The 18,654-nt window shown below is 27.7% G+C and overlaps 1 protein-coding gene across 1 annotated transcript in view; it reads right to left on the bottom strand.

Annotated features, from left to right (window-relative positions):
* Positions 1–10,475: 10,475 nt before the first annotated feature.
* Positions 10,476–18,654, bottom strand: part of LOC117170265 (ALK tyrosine kinase receptor) — a 77,110-nt gene continuing 68,931 nt past the window's right edge. The window contains exons 24-25 of the mRNA XM_033356918.1: positions 15,456–15,863; positions 10,476–10,835 (exon numbers count right to left, since the gene is read on the bottom strand). Coding sequence (XP_033212809.1) covers positions 10,788–10,835; positions 15,456–15,863 — 456 coding nt within the window. The 3' untranslated portion in view covers positions 10,476–10,787. The remainder of the gene's footprint in view (positions 10,836–15,455; positions 15,864–18,654) is intronic.

Genomic DNA, 18,654 nt, shown 5'->3' with positions numbered 1-18,654 from the left:
TAGTGTTCAACGCATGGGCCACCGAGACTCTTCCAGAGTGCGAGGCAGGAATCGAACCCGCAAGCCGACAGAGTGGGTCTCAAAGCCTACGCTTTAGCCCCCACGAGCACCGTCCCACTTATCTATTTTACATTATAATATTTACTAAATACCACAAAAAATACTTCCGTATTCAAATTATGCACTTCGAATGGTAAATTAAGCCATTTAAATCTTTCCGTAACTGAGTTGTAAAATAAAAAAAAAAAAACATTGACCATTAAAACCTGAAAAAAAATTAACTAAAATCAAAAGTTTTTTTTACATATATGGCATAGAATCATTATACCTATTATATTTTAAAGGTTTATTTAATTAATTACATGATCATCAAAATAACAATAAAATGTTAGATAGCCATTTAATGTGTATTGTAATATTCCATGGTTAGTTTCTTTTAATTACCTAAATGGCGTCAGGCGTTTCGAAGATTTGTTGAATATTCTTCTGAATGTCTGAATAAAATAAATATATTTTGCATGAAAACTTCTAAATGCCTGCGACATATTAAAGCTTCCATTCCATACCACTCAACGTCGCGTTTAGACGGTGTACCGCGCCACTTCACATTGGGCGATGTACAGCTTTTTGTCGCGTTTGACCGTTGTATAGCTCCAGTTTTAACGATTTTAAATAGGAATTGGAGCTGTACAGCATCCAAATGCGACGGTGAGCTGTATACCGCCTAAACGCGACGTGAAGCGGTATAGAATGGAGGCGTCAATACATCAAACATAAATCAGTTTAGGCATTCTTCCATTTTGAAGTAGCATCTTTTATTCTTTATACACCTGTGTAAGCATTTATTCGGCATTTATTTACATTAAGGTTGACATTCACAGATGAGCAATAGTGAAGCCAGTGTATGAGCTGCAAAAACTTTTCTAACAAAAAGCTAGAAATTTGTAATTTCTAAGTTATTTCCAAAATATAACTTTTCTAAAAAGCACTTCCAAGATAACCATAAAAAAGGATATACCGGCTTCATGAAAAGTTTCCAAAAGGTATGATTATGTGTGCTTAAAAGTTACTTTCATCACACATATTTACGCTAACGTTTATCTTAATTGCAAATTACGTACATCACATAAGTAAAGTACCCCTGTATCTGTACACGCAAATCTTATAAATATGTCTTATAAATAAGTAGAGAGGATGTTTTTTAAATTTCAGTGGAACCAAAAATAATCGATAAGACAAATAATTAAATAATAATTTAAAATAATTTCAACATTTTTATTTTGTCTAACATCTTAATTTATTCTCAAAAAGTGTCTCGTTGAACGTTATTTGTTAACTTCGATGTGTTAATTTTCTTCTCAGAGGAACAGTTCTTAAAATCTAGTTTTTTCGGAAATAATATTGATTTGTAGAAAATAATGGATAAAAAAGTTTTTATAAAATTCGTCAATTTTACGAAATGTCTTATTCGAAAAGTATTTTTAATTTAAAAAGCTATTCGGAGAAACTAAAAATAAGTTTCAAAAATAAACTCCAAGTAAAAATTTGGGAAAGTATTTGAATATTAGTGATCAATTGCTTTTACAGGGTGGCTGCTTGTCCCGGAAACCGGAAAACGATTGCGCTTTTTTTTAAACATAGAAAAAGCGGGAAACGACAGTGAATTTATTTATTGAACGGAATTTTACTAATTTTTAAAAGAAGAATCTAAAAATACAATCATATGATATAATATAATACGGTTTTGAAGACATAAGGATATGATCAGATTTGGGATTTTTTTTCTAAACCTGATCAATTCCCTACTGAAAGTCCATTAGATAATTATTATGATTATTAAGATGATAATTAATTCGATTTTCAATTTTCTTAAATTTTTAACTGTCGAAAATTTTAAAAAAAATGTAATAAAAATAAGTGTCAAAAATTTTATATTTACACAATTTTACATCAGAATTTAATAAACATTTTAAATTATAACAATTTTTGTTAGAAAAAATCGAATTTTTCGTAAACGATTGCCATAGGCAAATAGTGTTTTGGCAAATTAATATTTATTTAATTGACTCTTAGATAGGAAATTAAAAAAGTCCAAACTGTGATCGCCTTGCAAAAAAATTGAATAGCAATTGTTTTTTTCAAAACAATTCTAAGTTTTTTTTTAAATCAAGCAATTTACAGATTTTAACGTTAAAAAATGAACTTTTCAATTCAAAAAACTTAGTAGTTAAAAAAATTAAAAACTGAATTGTTTAAAATAACCTTGAATCGTTAAAATTTCAGAGTGATAGATTTAAACTTTAAACTTTACAATTTTAATTGGTTCTTTTTTAAAAAATTGTTTTTCGAACGTAAAAATATTGAATTTTAATTTATAAATTACAATTAAACAATGAGTAATTTTTAGAAAATGGAGTAAGTTTAAAGGATATTTAGATGTTTTGAAAAAATAAATTTAATACTTGAAAAGATTTTTACAAAATTTGAAACAAAATATAGATTTTTCAAGATTTCGAACACAATATTTAGAAACTTCCTAAAAATTGTAAAAGGTCTAATTTTTTTTTAATTCTTAAGAAAATTAAAATTAATTCTTATTGCAAATACTAATTTTAAGGGCATGTTCAAAAAAGTTTAAAAAGGTTTCCAAAATTTTCAAAAAAGAATCTAAAATATTTTAAGGCATTTTTTGAACCATTTTCATGATTTTTTTTATTTCAGGGAAAATTCGATTGAATTCAGAAGATATTTAAACATTTAGAAAAATTGAAAAATAAAAAAACTTCTAAAAATTTACAGCAAAGAATCTGAAAAAAATTTCTTGAGATTCCATTATAAAAGATTTTAAAAATTTTCAAAACATAATATGGAAGATTCTAAGGCAATTTGTTTAATTCTGCAGGATTAAAAAAATCTTTTAAAAAATCAAATCATTTTTAAGATATTCTATTCGAATGGGAAAGTTTTGAAGTATTTTTTTCAATTTTTATTGTTACACGGTAAATTTTTTAACAATAATAAAATAATTCAGTTTACAATGTGTAATTCTGAAATTTCTGACTTTACAAATGATTAATTTTAAGTGTTTATTTTTAGGCGTACATTTTCAATTTAAAAATTTTTAAAAGTAGTTTTTTAAGAATTAAAAAAATTAAAAGCGTTTAAAATGGATTTAAAAATAAATAAAAAACACGATAAAAGTATATGATCGTAAATATAAATTAATTAATGATTTTTAAATTAAACTGTAGTTTAAGTATTAAAAATTGAACAATAAATGATTTTACAAGACGATTCTAAATATGTTCAAAATTAAACAATTTATCAATTTTAAGGTTAAAAATAAAATATTTCAATTCGAAAGACTTAGTAGCTTAAAAAATGTAAAGGTCCGCTTAAAAGTTTAAAAACTATTTTCAATTTAATAATAACTTCAAATTAATAAATCCATAATTCAACGCTTTAATTCAATTTCAATTCCTATCTAAATATTGTTTCACTATAAAATATTCTATTTCTGACATTTTACTTTTCACATTAAGTGAGCAATTATAAATCAAATCAATTAATTATTTCACAATAATTAATTTAAAACAACTTATAAAAAAGGATGATTTAACTTCTAATTTAAAAAGTGACCACTAAAAAAATGTAATCTAATCGATTTAGAAAAATTTAATAGATATTTTAAATTTATGTGTCAATTATTGAGCGTTTGGATTAACATTTTTTTAGACTTTAATTTTTAAAATTTTAATTTAAAAGAGTTCAACTTTGAGCGTTTTAATTTGAAGTTCAGTTCAGATTAACTCAAATTAATATAATTTCAGCTATTTTGTTCAAATTTTTGCGAATCAGGAAAAAACGGTTATTTTTTTCTTCCTTTAAAGCGGCCACCCTGTTTTAAAATTTTATGATTTCCGTCTACTTTTCTTATTAAACTTTGGTTTCACTGAGAATTTCAGAACATCCTACACAGTGCAGATGAGGGTGGTCCAAAAATTGGAGTTTCGATTTTGTTTATCGACCCCCCCCCCCATTTTTTCGGAAAAAGAAATTCCCTATTTTTTTAATCGGTCAGCATTAATCCGTTAAAAAATAGTTTTTACAGCCATTTTGTAAATTAAAGTTTGATCAGTTCGTAAGTAATGTTCGAAGAATAAATTCCAGCCAATCAATTTTAATGTTGTACCCGCCAACCTCGCGTAAGTTTTGCCGGAAAGTGCCTCAAAAAATTCAAAATACCTGTTTTATGTAGAAATAATGCTAATGACAGTATTTTCTGAATTTTGAAAAACTAATTATTAAATTCTATAAGTCACAAGTTTTCAAGAATTTTTTAATTACTTTTTAGTTGTTTGAATAATTATTAACTGTTAAAAATAATTCTTTTCGCTAGTTATTATTTTTGCAATAAATGATATAGTTGATGAATTTCAAGAATAATATTACTAACTTAAGATATTTAGTAATTATTTAAACCATTTTCATTTGCTTAAACTTGAAAATTGTTCTTTTGTTAATCACACAAAAAAAATTTAATGAATATTACCGGTAATATTTGTTGGTTTCAGATATTTGGCAATTGCTTTGAAAAGTAAATTGAAAATAATAACTTCTACGATTCGCAGGGGAAAACGGTTTAAACGAATAAATAGTTTAAATAATTACCAATTGTATCTTAAAAAATTATTATTATTTTTTTAATTAATCAGCTTTATCATTTATTCCAAAAAATACTATCTTTTCACGATTTTAAGGCAAACAAAATTTCTTTTAACAAATAATACAGTCTTTAGCATGAATTTTACCTAAAACTTATATTTTGCATTTTTTGTTGTATTTTCCGGGCACAATACAGAAAGTTGGGCGGGGGAGGGGTGATTTCAAGTTATTGTGTGGAAATTATTCTCTAATTATTAATAAATGATTCTCTAAGATGTGAAAAAACTTTAATTTACAAAAAGTTACTAAAAAGTATTTATTTTTTCCATTCTTTTCGAAAACCGAGCTTTTCCCATTAAAAACCCCATGTTATTTTCAAAAGCCCGGGGACACGGATTCATGCTGACCGATTTGAATAAAAAATTGGGGAATTTATTTTTCCAAAAAACGAACAAATTAAGGGGCGAGATCGATCACCAAAAATCGAAAGTCGAATTTGTACAGGTATATATTGGTACCATTCTAGTGTAGATTATGGGGGTTTTAAAAACAGCGCTCGGAAGCCAGTATAAAATTAGGTTTGAGCTATTGAGCACCTGTCAATTTTGGCGTCACACTATATAAAAACATCTATGTGTCGATTATAATTATATCGCTAGACTCGCGCAAGATGACGCGAAATGAATAGGGGAAACCTCCCTAAAGTGGATAATGAAACCTACAGTAGTTAATCATTTATTAATAATACTAATGTATATAAGATAATTAATTCTATTTAATTTATGATGAAGATACGATAGGTCTAAATAAATTAAAATTGCAATTAATAAGTTTATGTATATATGTGCTTTAATTAATGATTAACCAGTGTATGTTGCATTATCAACTGTAAGAAGGTTTCCTCTACTTTATAAGCCTTTTTTCCATTATTCATAAACGCGATGCAATTTTACTTTGGTGTGAAATATGATTCGTTTGTTTTCGTTAAATATTATTATTTACATGCCGAAGATGAAATCTGTGTAAGTTTAAGAAAAATCGTGAATATCAATTTGAACACCCCGCCTGACAAGATTCTACCTATTTATATTGCCAATAAATATTTCTGTGAAAAAGAAGCATTCGCTAGGATTTAGTTTTTAAAATGCATAAAAAATTAATGTTACACCATTTTTCAGACTTATTTGCTTATTCTTAAGGCAGGGTGTCTACTAATCGAGAAACCCGGAAAATAGTTTGAAATTTAAATAAAAAACTGAAAAAACGGAAATTAACCGAGAATACAAATTCGAACCGGAAATCACATAACAAATTTTTGAAAAAAGACGCCTCCATTCGATACCGCTCTACATCGTGTTTAAGCGGTACACAGCTCTCCGTCGCGTTTGCTCGCTCTATAGCTTGAGTTCATATGCCTGTACACACGACTTGAAGCTGTACAGCGACCAAATGCAACCGAAAGATGTGGAGCGGTATGTAATAGAGAAATCGAAATGTGATATTTTTTATTAACCATTGTAACAAGAAAAATAAATTTAAATGTTTAGTGTTTCAAATACTATCTAAAAAAAAGTATTATTAAACATTACGATTTTTTTGCATCATCAATTTTTTCAATCAAAATTTCCAAATAAATAATTGTATTTCATCATAAAATGGATTTCTAAACGTTTCTAACAATTATTGATGAAAGAAAACATTTTTATTTTTTATAATATTGATATTTTATTAATATTAATTCTTCATGTTGGGTAATAGTTCTGTTTTTAATATTTTGCTTTCAAACTATAATGTGTAAACGTTTTCACATCTTCAAAGATATAAGAAAAATTAAATTTTGGATAAAAACTTTTTTTAAAGATTTCGAAAAAAATTAGAAGCTTTTTAATCATTTTGAAAGATTTGAGGAGACTACATTTTTTGAAAATATTTGTGGAAAATTTTCGAATAGTTGAGGGTTTATTTTAAAATAATAATTTCAAGTTTTTAAAATTTCAAAATTTTTGGAAAAAGAATCTGGAAGTCTTTAATACTTTAATACTTTAGAAAGGTATTTAGAAGGTTTAGAATTTTTTAAAAGATTCAAAAAGATTAACAAATAATTTAAGAAAAAAATTTAAAATATTTCTAAAAACGTGGAAGATTGTAAGGCATTTTTATTTTATTTTGAATGATTTTTCACAATTTTGAGAAAAACTACAGTCAAATTAAAAGATATTTTTAGGAATTCAAGAGATTTTGAAGAGATTAAAAATATTTAAAAACTTAGAAGGATTTCTGAAAATTCATCCAATATTTTCATTTCTTACAAAGTTTTAAAAGTCCCAAATATCTTTTAAGTGCCTTTGCTTTTTCCCTAAAATTTAACAAAATCCCCTAAAGTAAAAAAAAGTATCTTCAAAATTTTCAAGATTTTTTTTAGACTATCTGAAATCTTCCAAAATATTTAAGATTTCTTTAAAATCTTAGGAAGATTATATTGATGTATGATTTCAAAAACAATCTGGTAATACTTATTTCATTGTTCTTAGACCACATACTCTAATTTTAGCTCGAATTCGGGCGTTCAAAAAATTTTAGCAAATAAAAAGTTATTCGGAATTTTTAGTTTATTTAAAAATGATTTCTTCCCTCAAATCGAAAAACTATATGCGCGTTCTGCAAAAATGGTTTTCTCTGAGATGTATAATAAATAATTATTAATTATTATTCAGATGTTTTGGCAGACGATGGTAGCCGTTTCAGTTATTTATTTTAAGCAGTTTTTAGAGATATGTGAAATATGGTACAGTGCTGATGTTTTAATTATCAGGTTACATTTAGTTAACAACGCAGTTTTTATTTTTTATAAACATATCTTTAATTAATTATTTATGGTATTCTAACTATTAAATCACTCTTAGATATAATTTTCAATCTATGTGCTATTATCAATTAATTATTGAGAAGTTATTACAAAAAAAGTTGTTTATTTTAATGCCAAGTGAATTTTACAATAACTATTATATGTTATATTTTCCATACTACGTGTAAATAATTTTCAGAATAGATAACTGAAGAGGGCCAAAATAACCGGGCAGAACTGGTAAAAATTAGTAGACACCCGTTTAACCCTTATATTTTTACCCTGTTTTTATGTTAAATAACTTTAATGAGCTGTTTAAAAATTAAAGAGGTGTTCGTTTAGGCGGTGTACCGCGCCACGTCGAGTTTAGGCAGTGTACAGCTCTCCGTGTTGTTTGGTTGCTGTAAAGCTCCAAGTCCTGCGTACAAGCATATTTCCTGGCGGTATACATCGATCAAGGTCGACGGAGGGCTGTACACAGCCTAAACGCGACGTGGAGCAGTATGGAATGGAGGCATCGAAATACACTTTAGGTTCGCGTCAGTTCCTTTAGTTAATTCACAGTTTACATTTTCTGGTAGATTGCTAGTTATACCCATTTCAAGATGCAATAAAATTATAGGAACTTAAAACGGGGTTGAGCACATGATAAATAAATATTATATAGTAAATAGAATTTAACAATAAAAAAGTTTAAACTTATAACACCTAGAGAACAATTATTTTACATTTGGCATCAATATTTTGGTATTTGGCATCGACTAGATACTTTTATTGTAAAACTCTATTGCATAGATAGCAATAATTTGCAATTTATACCAAAAATTGAATCATATTCAGTAGCAAAACTCATTCTTTAAATAACGTACTGCTATTTTTTACGTAAAAATTTATGTCATTTGCGAAAAAACAATTGTTGGAAGACCAATCACGCCCACGTGAGAGTGATAGATTTTTTCTATCCTTCCTAATGTCAATAATTTACAAAGAACGAAAAGATGTCAGTATCAAATATAATAAATAATCCGAAAATTAAAAGTTTCTACTTATGAAAATAATTTCATAGATTTTTCCAATTATTAAATTACTTGAGCGTCACAAACTAAAAATTAAAAGTGCACTGAATAAAATAAAATTAAATCAGAGACACATTCGTTGTATTCAAAATTCATTTAGTGAAACTTGGTTGATTTAATATAGTTTTTTCAGTGCAGAGAGCAGAATTTACAGCTGTCAAGATATAAAAATATTCAACTTTTCTCTTTTCTCATCACACTATTAATTTTCGTACCTGTATGCAACTTATTACGTGTAAAAAACGTATAAGCTTAAATATGCAATTGATCGATCCGAGTTCAGGGTGGCCGCTGGAATGGGAAAATTTAGAAAAACTTGTGAATTTATTGTTTCATCGAGAATTTTACAAAATTTTAAAAGAAGAATCTTTCTGATCACATGCTTGGAGCGGTACACCACCTAAACACGACACGGTCCCAGGTGAAAAAGTTATATACTATAGTGGATAAGACAATTATATTTTTCGTTTGTTTTATGAACAAATAAAAATAAAAAATATCAGTGTTTTGTCCACTATATATAAATTATATATAATTTTTTCTCCTAGGGTGCAGTATACCGTTTAAAAGCGACGTGGAGCGGCATGTAATGCAGGCGTCGATTTACAATTTTTTAACTACAAATCTTGAAACTGCTTGATTCAGACAATTTTTAAATGTTAAAGTTTAACCCCAGGTGAAAAAGTTTTATTTAATTTATATATCGTGAACAAAACACTGATATTATTCATTTGTTTTACACAGAAAAAATTCATAAAACAAATGAAAAATATAATTTTCTTATCCACTATATATAAACTATATATAACTTTTTTACCTGGGACGCCATTTAATCAAAAAATGTTCGATTGAAAAGTGCTAACAGCTTCTATATAAGTTTTGATAAAACTTCAAATGAAACAAATTTTGACTGTAAGAGTTCGAATTTTTTAACTTCAATGATCGTGAAAAATTGTTGCCTACCCGTAAAGCTGGGAATTTTGCTTCTCGAATAAAACGGCCACCCTGAAGCTGCATTTGAATTGAAACTTCAAGAGGGAAATTAAATTCGAATTTTTGGAAAAAACTATTTTCGGATCCAATTTTAGTCTTAAGGGCATGTGACACAGCTACATACCTATATTACCAACCTCACTTTTTCAGTTCACTGAATGTTTTTTTGAACCTAAGAACTTTTTTTGTAAATAAAATATCAAGCTGAAACTTTGGAAAATGTATTAGAGTAAAATAAAGTACGTTTAGGTACTGCATTTTGGTAGGAACTTCACTGAAAATTATTTCATCTTTTTTCTGAACCTCGACATTTTTTGAACTAACGAACTTTTTTTATACATAAAATGTCGGTCTCAAACTTTGAAAAATGCAAGAGCCGAAAGAAAACTACGTTTAAGTACAAAGCTTAATAATAAGAGATGTAAAAAAAAACTTTCAACTATCAATTCCATCGGCATCAGCCGGTAACGTTGTACACGAAAACACGAATCCTCTAGAGCCTCGTCTAGTGACCGCCAGGGTTCGTATTTTCATGTAAAACGTTACCGCCTGATGCCGATGGAATTGATAGTTGAAATATATATTTTTTACATCCTTTATTATTAAAATTTGTACTTAAACGTAGTTTTCTTTCGGCTCTTGCATTTCTCAAAGTTTGAGAACGATATTTTATGTATAAAAAAAGTTCGAACGTTCAAAAAATGTCGAGGTTCAGAAAAAAGATAAAATAATTTTCAGTGAAGTTCCTACCAAAATGCAGAACCTAAACGTACTTTATTGTACTCTAATGCATTTTCCAAAGTTTCAGCTCGATATTTTATTTACAAAAGAAGTTCTTAGGTTCAATTAAAGATTCAGTGAACTGATAATTTGAGGTCGGTAATATAGGTATTTAGCTGTATCACATGCCCTTGAGGGGGTATTTGAGTATTTTGGATCTTCGTACCTTTTTTAAAAGTACGTACCTATACAAATGTTAAATAAACGAATAATCGTCATAAATGAAAAAAATTAATTTAACATCCATACGTACAGTTTGACGAGCGATATAAATATTTGTTGCGTTAAATGAGCGTTTCTTCCGATGATTGGCGAGATTGGGGTCGCCTCTCAGGAGATGTGTACTTGATTGCTGGCATGGTCAGCGATCGTTGGGGCTTTCTAAGATGGTAGCCCAGGGAGCCTTGTCAGCCCCCGTTGAACAAGTCTCAGCAGGAACACTCTTCTTCTCGCGCTAATTCGTGTCCTAATGAATCCTTAACAATTAACGATGAAAAGATCTGATTATTAAAAAAAAATTAAAAAATAATTCAAAGTAGGCGTCGCACGCCTACAAAAAAGGGTTTCGTAGCCTATTTAGACGTTATTTAAGTCGTTCAAACTTCCCCTTCCCATACTTTCCTATCCCTACTCCCCCTCCTTTCCCATATATACCCTGACTCTCCCATATACTCCCCTACTACCCCTCCTGTAATTACACTACTTCCCTTTTCGTTTCGTTGCCCATTAAGACGTTAATTAGGTGGCTCAAACCTCCCCCTCCCATACTCCCTACTCTCCCTACTTTCCCAGACACACTTCTGCTTTCTCATATCCACTCTTACACCCTTCGCAACCCCTTCATTCCGCAAATTTTTCTCCACTCACCTGCACTACTCTACTAACCCTCCCTTCACTTCCATCACTATAGTCTTAATCACTTCCAATCATTCCCCAAAGTTCGCTCTATAATTTCCCCTCACTTCCACCACTTACCCTCCCATAATTTCCCATAGCTTTCCCTCAATTCAACTACTTTTCCATCCCCTCTTTTTCTCTACTAACCCCTCCGATCATTTTCCATACTTACTCTCCGCTCACTTCCCCTACTCCCCCTCCCCCTCAAGTACAGGGGTTCATTACTCGGATATTTGTTGTACACCACATTGCACGATTGCAAGATTGTAAGATTGTATGGAATTGCAAAATATTGTTTGAGAATGCAAATATTCTATGGATTATAGGAAATTCATCATAGAAAATCATTATATGGAAAATAGGATAGTCCAAGCAAAATAATGATTGAATTCAAATGTGCACAACGGCCTAAATTGTTCCTTTATCGAACAAAAAAATTTTTTTGTAATAAAATTAAAATAATAATAAATCCTATTATTACCCCAAATATTATTTGATTAAATATTCCTTTTCCACATATTATTTTTGTCATAAAAAAACCATTTAGGCTATTGTGCGATTTTAAAAAAAAAATTGTTTGCTATAAAAAATGGACTAGCCTAATGAAAAATAATTATAGGATCATCAGCATTTAAATATATAATATGAACATTTAAAAGGAATTAATTTAAAGGCAGGGTTTCAAATCTCTTAAAATTTAATTGAAATAATGTTAAGGCCACTGAAATATTTGAAATATATTACAATCTGTTAAAATCGATTGAAATTGGTACAAAAAATCTTAAAAATATAGCTCGTATAAATTCTAATCTTGCTTAAACTCTTCAAAATAAAATTTAATTTATTTCGTAAATTATAATTAATTTGAAAGCCCTTCTATGTAATTTAAATTAAACTTATTCATTAAAACTCACTTTCAAACCCCGCTTAGATCTCTAGAAATCTTTGAAATCCTTCAAAATCCTTGGAGATATAATTATATCATTGATATCTCTTGGAATCCTTTATATAGAAATCTTTAGAAAACGTAAACATCCCTTTAAAAAAAGTACAAATTATTTTGAAGCTCTTGAATATAAATTAAATTAAATTTATTCATTAAAATTCTCTTTGAAAACTCTCTCAAATCTCTAGAAATCTTTGAAATTCCATAGAATCCTTAGAGATTTAATAAATACCTTGGAATCTTTTAAAATTCCTTCGATTTAAAAAAAAAACCATTTAATTCTCTAAAAATCCTTGGAAATCCTTGCAGAATCTTTAAAATCCGTGAAATCCTACGAAATTCTTAAAAACTTCCTGAAAATGTTCATATCTCTTGAAATCCTTTATAATCCCTTAAAATCCCTTGAAATCGTTTGAAAACAGGGAAAAAACGTTTTAAAATGTATTATCATTTGAAAGCGCTTGGATATCATTTAAATTAAACGTATTCAATAAAATTCTACTAAAAAAATTGTTTAAATCTCTGGAAATCTTTTGAAATTCCTTAAAATCTGTGAAATCGGTAAGAATCCTATCTCTAGAAATCCCTGGAAATATTTTTAAATCCTACAACATTTTTTGAAATCCCTTGAAAAGTTTTATATCTCTTGAAATTCTTCATAATCCTTCGAAATCCTTTGAAATCCTTGGAAAACGTAATAGTCCATGTAAAGTAGTATAAATCATTTGAAAGTCCTTGAATATAATTTCAATTAAACTTATACATTAAAGTTGTTACAAAAAAACTATAATACCACTAGAAAATTTTGAAAACCCTTAAAATCTTTGGCAAATGAAATCCTTGAAACTTCGTAAATTACTTGAAATTCTTTACAATCCCTTGAAATCATTTAAAACCCTACAAAATTCTTTCAAATCTCTTGAGCTCATTAAAAAATTCTTCAAATCTGTCAAAATATTTAAAATTTTTTGAAAATCGAATGAAATCTTATTAAATTAGTCGAAATATTTATAAATTTTATAAAATCCTTCTAAAAGCCTTAACATCACTTAAAACTTCCTGGTATGTTTGGAAATCTTTAAAATTCTGTGAAATTTCTATGAAATCTTTCAAAATCGCTTAAAATCAATAGAAATTCTCTGGAGTTTAAATTATATTAAACTTTATTTATTAAAGTTTTCGAAACGAAACCCATTTAAATCGCTGCAAATCTGTGTAATCCTTTAATCTTATGAAATTACCTGAAATTCCTTAAAATCCCTTAAAATTTTTGAAATCGCTAGGAATCACTTGAAATTCAATTTATTTTCCAAATATTCACAAGATTATCTTGAAATATTTGTAAATCCCATAAAATTCATACAATTAAAAATTGTAAAAGATTGCATGAGATTTCATAAGATCTCATGAGGTTGCAGCGAGAGCGAGAGAGAGAGAGAGAGAGTACAGCAGATTGCAGCAGTAATTAACCCCTCGTTTCCTGTTTTTTTATAGAGGGCAACTATCCCCCCATTTCATTCAAAATCCGGAAAAATAAATTCCATAATTTTTATTTAATTTTTTTTATTGATTTTAGCAGGTTCTGGTTTTGATTTGAAGTTTCCCATGTGAAATGTATGGGGAAAAATTACTTTTTTGAGTTTTTGAAATAATTTGTTAGGGTTTGAAAAAATTTGACGGGAAAGTATGGGGACCTGTAGAAAATTATCCAAAGAAGAATTTTATATATGAGACATATAGGTTTTACAAGCCCTACACACCCCCACGAGTACCTGAAAACTACCCTTAAAACAAAAAATGTTAATTCTTTATGAAATCGACCTTTTAAACATTGTATTATGGTATTTTTTTACTTGAAATTATTAATATTGGTCTAGTAGAATATTGATTATTATTGGTTAAATAATATTAAATTATTAAACAAATGTAATTTTTTTAAATAATTAAAAAAATAATTTTTTTCTCTTAAAATTATTACTATTAGTCTACTAGAATATTTAATAACATCAGTTTTTAATTGTTGTAACAAATTTAATTTGTTTAAATATATTTGTTTTTTTGAAAATTCATTCTTTCCTTAAAAATTATTACTTTAGGTCTAGTGGAATATTTATTACATTAGTTCAATTATTTTCAATTATTTAAACAAATGTAATTTGTTTAAATATTTTCCTTTCGAATTTTTTAAAATAAAAATTAATACTCTGGGTCTAGTGGAATATTCATAAGTAATAATTAATTACTGATAAATAATTAATTAAATAATAATTAATTTATCAGTAATATTTAAGTATTAATTTTTATTAACAAAATTTTTTTCAATAAAATTAAAACAATGTTGATAAATATTCCACTGAAGAAGTATTAATAATTTTCATTAAAAAAACTTATTAAAACAAGTTCCATTTGTTTAAATAATTGCAAATTAATGAATTTATGTTAATAACTATTCCACTAGACTAATAGTAATAATTTTTAAAGAAAGAAACAAATTTTTGTAAAAAATTGTTTAAACAAATCACATTTGTTTAAACAGTAAAAAATTAATTAAATAAGGTTAATCAATATTCCTATAGACTAATAGTAATCATTTTTAGGGGAAAAAACGCATTTTCGAAAAAAAAATATTTAAACAAATTCCATTTGTTTAAATAATTAAAAGTTAATTAAACAAGGATAATAGATACTCCACTAGATCAATATTAATAATTTTAATTTAAAAAATACGAGAATAGTGTTCAAAAGGTCGATTTCATGAAGAATTGACAGTTCGGTTTTAAGGGTAGTTTTCAGGTACTCTTGGCGGTGTATTATGTGTGTCAAACTTATATGCCTGATACATGAAATTCTTCGTTAGATAATTTTTTATAGGCACCCATACTTTCCTTTCACATTTTTTCAAACCGTAAGAAATTATTTTAAAAACTCAAAAAAGTGATTTTTTCAAGTCAAAACCGGCACCTGTTGAGATTAAAAAATTTAAAAATTACGAAACATCTTTTTTCGGATTTGGAATAAAATGGGGGGGGGGGGGTCGTAGCCCTATAGCATGCAAAAAAATTTTGCCATGCATTTGTGGACCACCCTACTGTATACCGCTTAAACGCGACGTGGAGCGGTATGAAATGAAGGCTTGGATTTCAAAATTCAAAGTGCGTTAATTTCAGGATATCGCAGATGGAGCATAAAGTACCCTATTCAAAAATATATTTTTAAAAATTAAGGAAGGGTTGTAGAGAAAAAATGAAATTACCTTTCTGAGTTCCATGCTACCAGGATTGCTCATTCGAGGTGGTGGAGGTGAGAAAGCGATTTTCTCGTAGGGAATGTTTCCTCGACAAAGTGTACTAGGATCCAAGCTTAAAGCTGCCTTTAGAGCACTTTTCCTTAGGAGCCCATTTATATTGTTAGCATTCGAATTTCTATTCGTGTGAATAGGCGAAGATGTCCTCGTATTTGGAGATGACATTGCCGTATCCGGTGGTGTACTCGAGGGCATTGCTAAAGACTCGGAATTTGAATCTGTTATAGTGCTACTTTCTTCTTTATTTGAAGTGACGTTGCTATTGCGATCATCTAATTTTGAATCCCCCTTGTGATCGGAGCTCATATTATTTGCATTTTTCTCTTCTGCCTCTTTCGTTTCGCAATTGTAATGTTCCTAGCAGTAGGAAAATTCAATTATTTAAAATATTCTGCTTCTGAAATTATAAATTCAATTAATGCAAATTAACTTGTCTCTTCTTTTGAAATTAGGAGATAGGAATTGCATTACTCTTCATTAAGGAACACTCGCAGTCTTGTTATGAACCCGGCGCGGATTCAGAGAAGTGAAACGTGCGGAGGGGGGGGGGGGGTTTCTTGTGCGCATAGAGAGCTATGAATAATTAAATTGACGAATTAATTTTACCCAATATAAATATTAAATGGTGGCCTCTAAACGTTTATTGTAATTTCCTAGAAAGGATTCCATAATATTTGTAAGACTTTAGGATATTGGGAAAGATTTCTAAAGATTTCAGAGGATTACCGAGATTTAAAAAAAATTACAAAGAATTTTTAAAGGATTTCATCAGATTTTCGAGGATTCCAGTAATTCTACGGGATTTTTAAGACTCTCAATAAGATATTTTAATATAATTCCCAACATTTCAAAGGATTTCATAGGACTTCAAAGATTGCAGGTGATTTTAAGGACAATTATCAGATTTTATGTTTTTTCACAGATTTTAAACGGATTTGACAATATGTTAATGGATTTCCACAAATTTATTTACAAGAATTAAGGGATTTCAAAGAATGTTAAAGATTTTAAAATATTGTCAATTGATTTCAAGAATTGGAACGGATTTCGAATGATTCTAAAGATTCTAAATATCTTAGGGCATTTTTAAATATTCACAGGAGTTTTCAAGCACTTAAAAAATGTTAAGGTGTTTTAAAACATTTAAAATAATGTTTACAATAAGGGTTTTTAGAATACTTTTAAGATTATAAATATGTCAAAGAATTTTTAAGATATTTTGTAATATTATCGAGGAGTTCAGTAATTCTAAGGGATTTAAAGGCTCTCAATAAGGTATTTTAATGAAATTCCCATAATCTCAAAGGATTTCATAGGCCTTTAAATATTTCGAGGGATTTAAAAAAATATGATTATATTTCATTTAATTTAACGGGATTTCAAAATATTTTACAAGATTTTAATGAATTTCAAAGGATTTGAAAATATTTTCAAACATTTTAATAGATTTCAGGAATTTTAAGAAATTTCAAAAGATTTGACAGATTTTAGGGCTTTTCAAAAAATGCAATAGAATATTTAAGAACTTAAAAAAATTTAAAGATTTGAAATATTATAAAATTTAAGAAATTTAAATGAGATTAAAATCCAATTTAAGATCCTATTCAACATCCAATAATCAAGTTAATGAAATATTTTACGGTTTTTAACAAGATTGCAAAGAATTTTCAAGAGATTAAAAAAATTGAAGGAATTTCCGGGGATCTCAATGATTTTAAAGGAAAAAAAGTCTACGGTTTTAAAGAATTTTCTAAAATTTTTGAAGTTTTCAAAGGATTTTATAAGGGCTATAAGGTTTTAGGATATTTTGAAATATTCCAAGAGATTTTTAAAGTATTTAATAAAATTTACGAGAATCTCAATTATTTTAAGGGATTTTAAAAGCTCTCAATGTATTTACATACATTTTATAAGATTTCAGAAAATATCATCAGCTTTCTTAAAGCGTTTTTAATTTTTTTTTTATTTGAAGGACAATATTTTGCTTATTGTTATTAGAAGACTCATAAATCGTTTAAGAAATTAAAATTTTTAAAATCTCCAAAACTTGTTAAGTTAAGAAATGCTCTGTAAAAATACATTAATTCTAAAAAATGATTAAGAACTGTAAATTTTAAATTAGTTTTAACTGGTTAATAAAACTAACATAACAAACAAAATATTGAAAAATTGGTAACGTTTCTGACTTAGAATTTAAAAAATTAAGAAACTTAAAAACAAATATTTACGAATTTAGAATTTTGAAAATAAATAACTTTAGTTTAGAAGCCGCAGCATTTTAACTATTCCAGAATTGCGCATTCAAAACTATAATTTAAAATTGAAATTAAAAAATTTCCTTAAGATGACAAAAGTTATTAAATGGTATCATATCACTTAGCATCAAATGATTCAAAGTTATTCAATACATTTTATTATTAATGGATTAGATTTCTACACAAAAAAAAAATTCACTGTCATTTTCAACGGTCAAAATTAAAATGTTTTATAATATTGTCAGTCTTTCAATTTTTAACTGAAACTGAAGAATCCAATCGAAATTTAAATTAAAAGATATGGTGCCATTTAATTAAATTAAAGAATAAATAAATTAAATTAATAAAATAAATTGTCAACGAATATTATTTAAACAATAAACTTTATCATTCATATAAGTAAATTAGAAATTAAATTAATTGCACGTAACTATATTATTTATTTTTCAATTACGAAAAAACAGGAAATGCATTTTATAAGAAAACTGATTTCGTTGTCTAATATGGCTTCTTAAAATTTGTTTTAAAATTCTGTAGGACACTTTATAAAAAAATGTCCTTATAGATTTTATCATGAATATTATCTCCCAAATTACTTGCGCAACTTTGCATTCACAAATTCATATAATTGTACTTAAACTCTTAAACTTCTCGGCAAGACTTCAAAGGTAGGGCATGCGCCACTAGACAGCTTTACATATATGTGTGTGATTGACTACATCACATCTGGCAGGAATTTTACCGCCAAGGTTCGAAAGTTCGCGCGCGAACTCCGGAACGTTATCACACACTTAAGGGCATGTGACACAGCTAAATACCTATATTACCGACCTCACTTTTTCGGTTCACTGAATGTTTTTTTGAATCTAAGAACTTTTTTTGTAAATAAAATA

This window comes from Belonocnema kinseyi, chromosome 3, assembly GCF_010883055.1.
Source record: "Belonocnema kinseyi isolate 2016_QV_RU_SX_M_011 chromosome 3, B_treatae_v1, whole genome shotgun sequence".
In the NCBI taxonomy this organism is placed as follows: Eukaryota; Metazoa; Arthropoda; class Insecta; order Hymenoptera; family Cynipidae; genus Belonocnema; species Belonocnema kinseyi.
The sequence above is the reverse complement of the archived record's forward strand: the minus strand, read 5'-3'. Positions and strand labels throughout refer to the sequence as shown.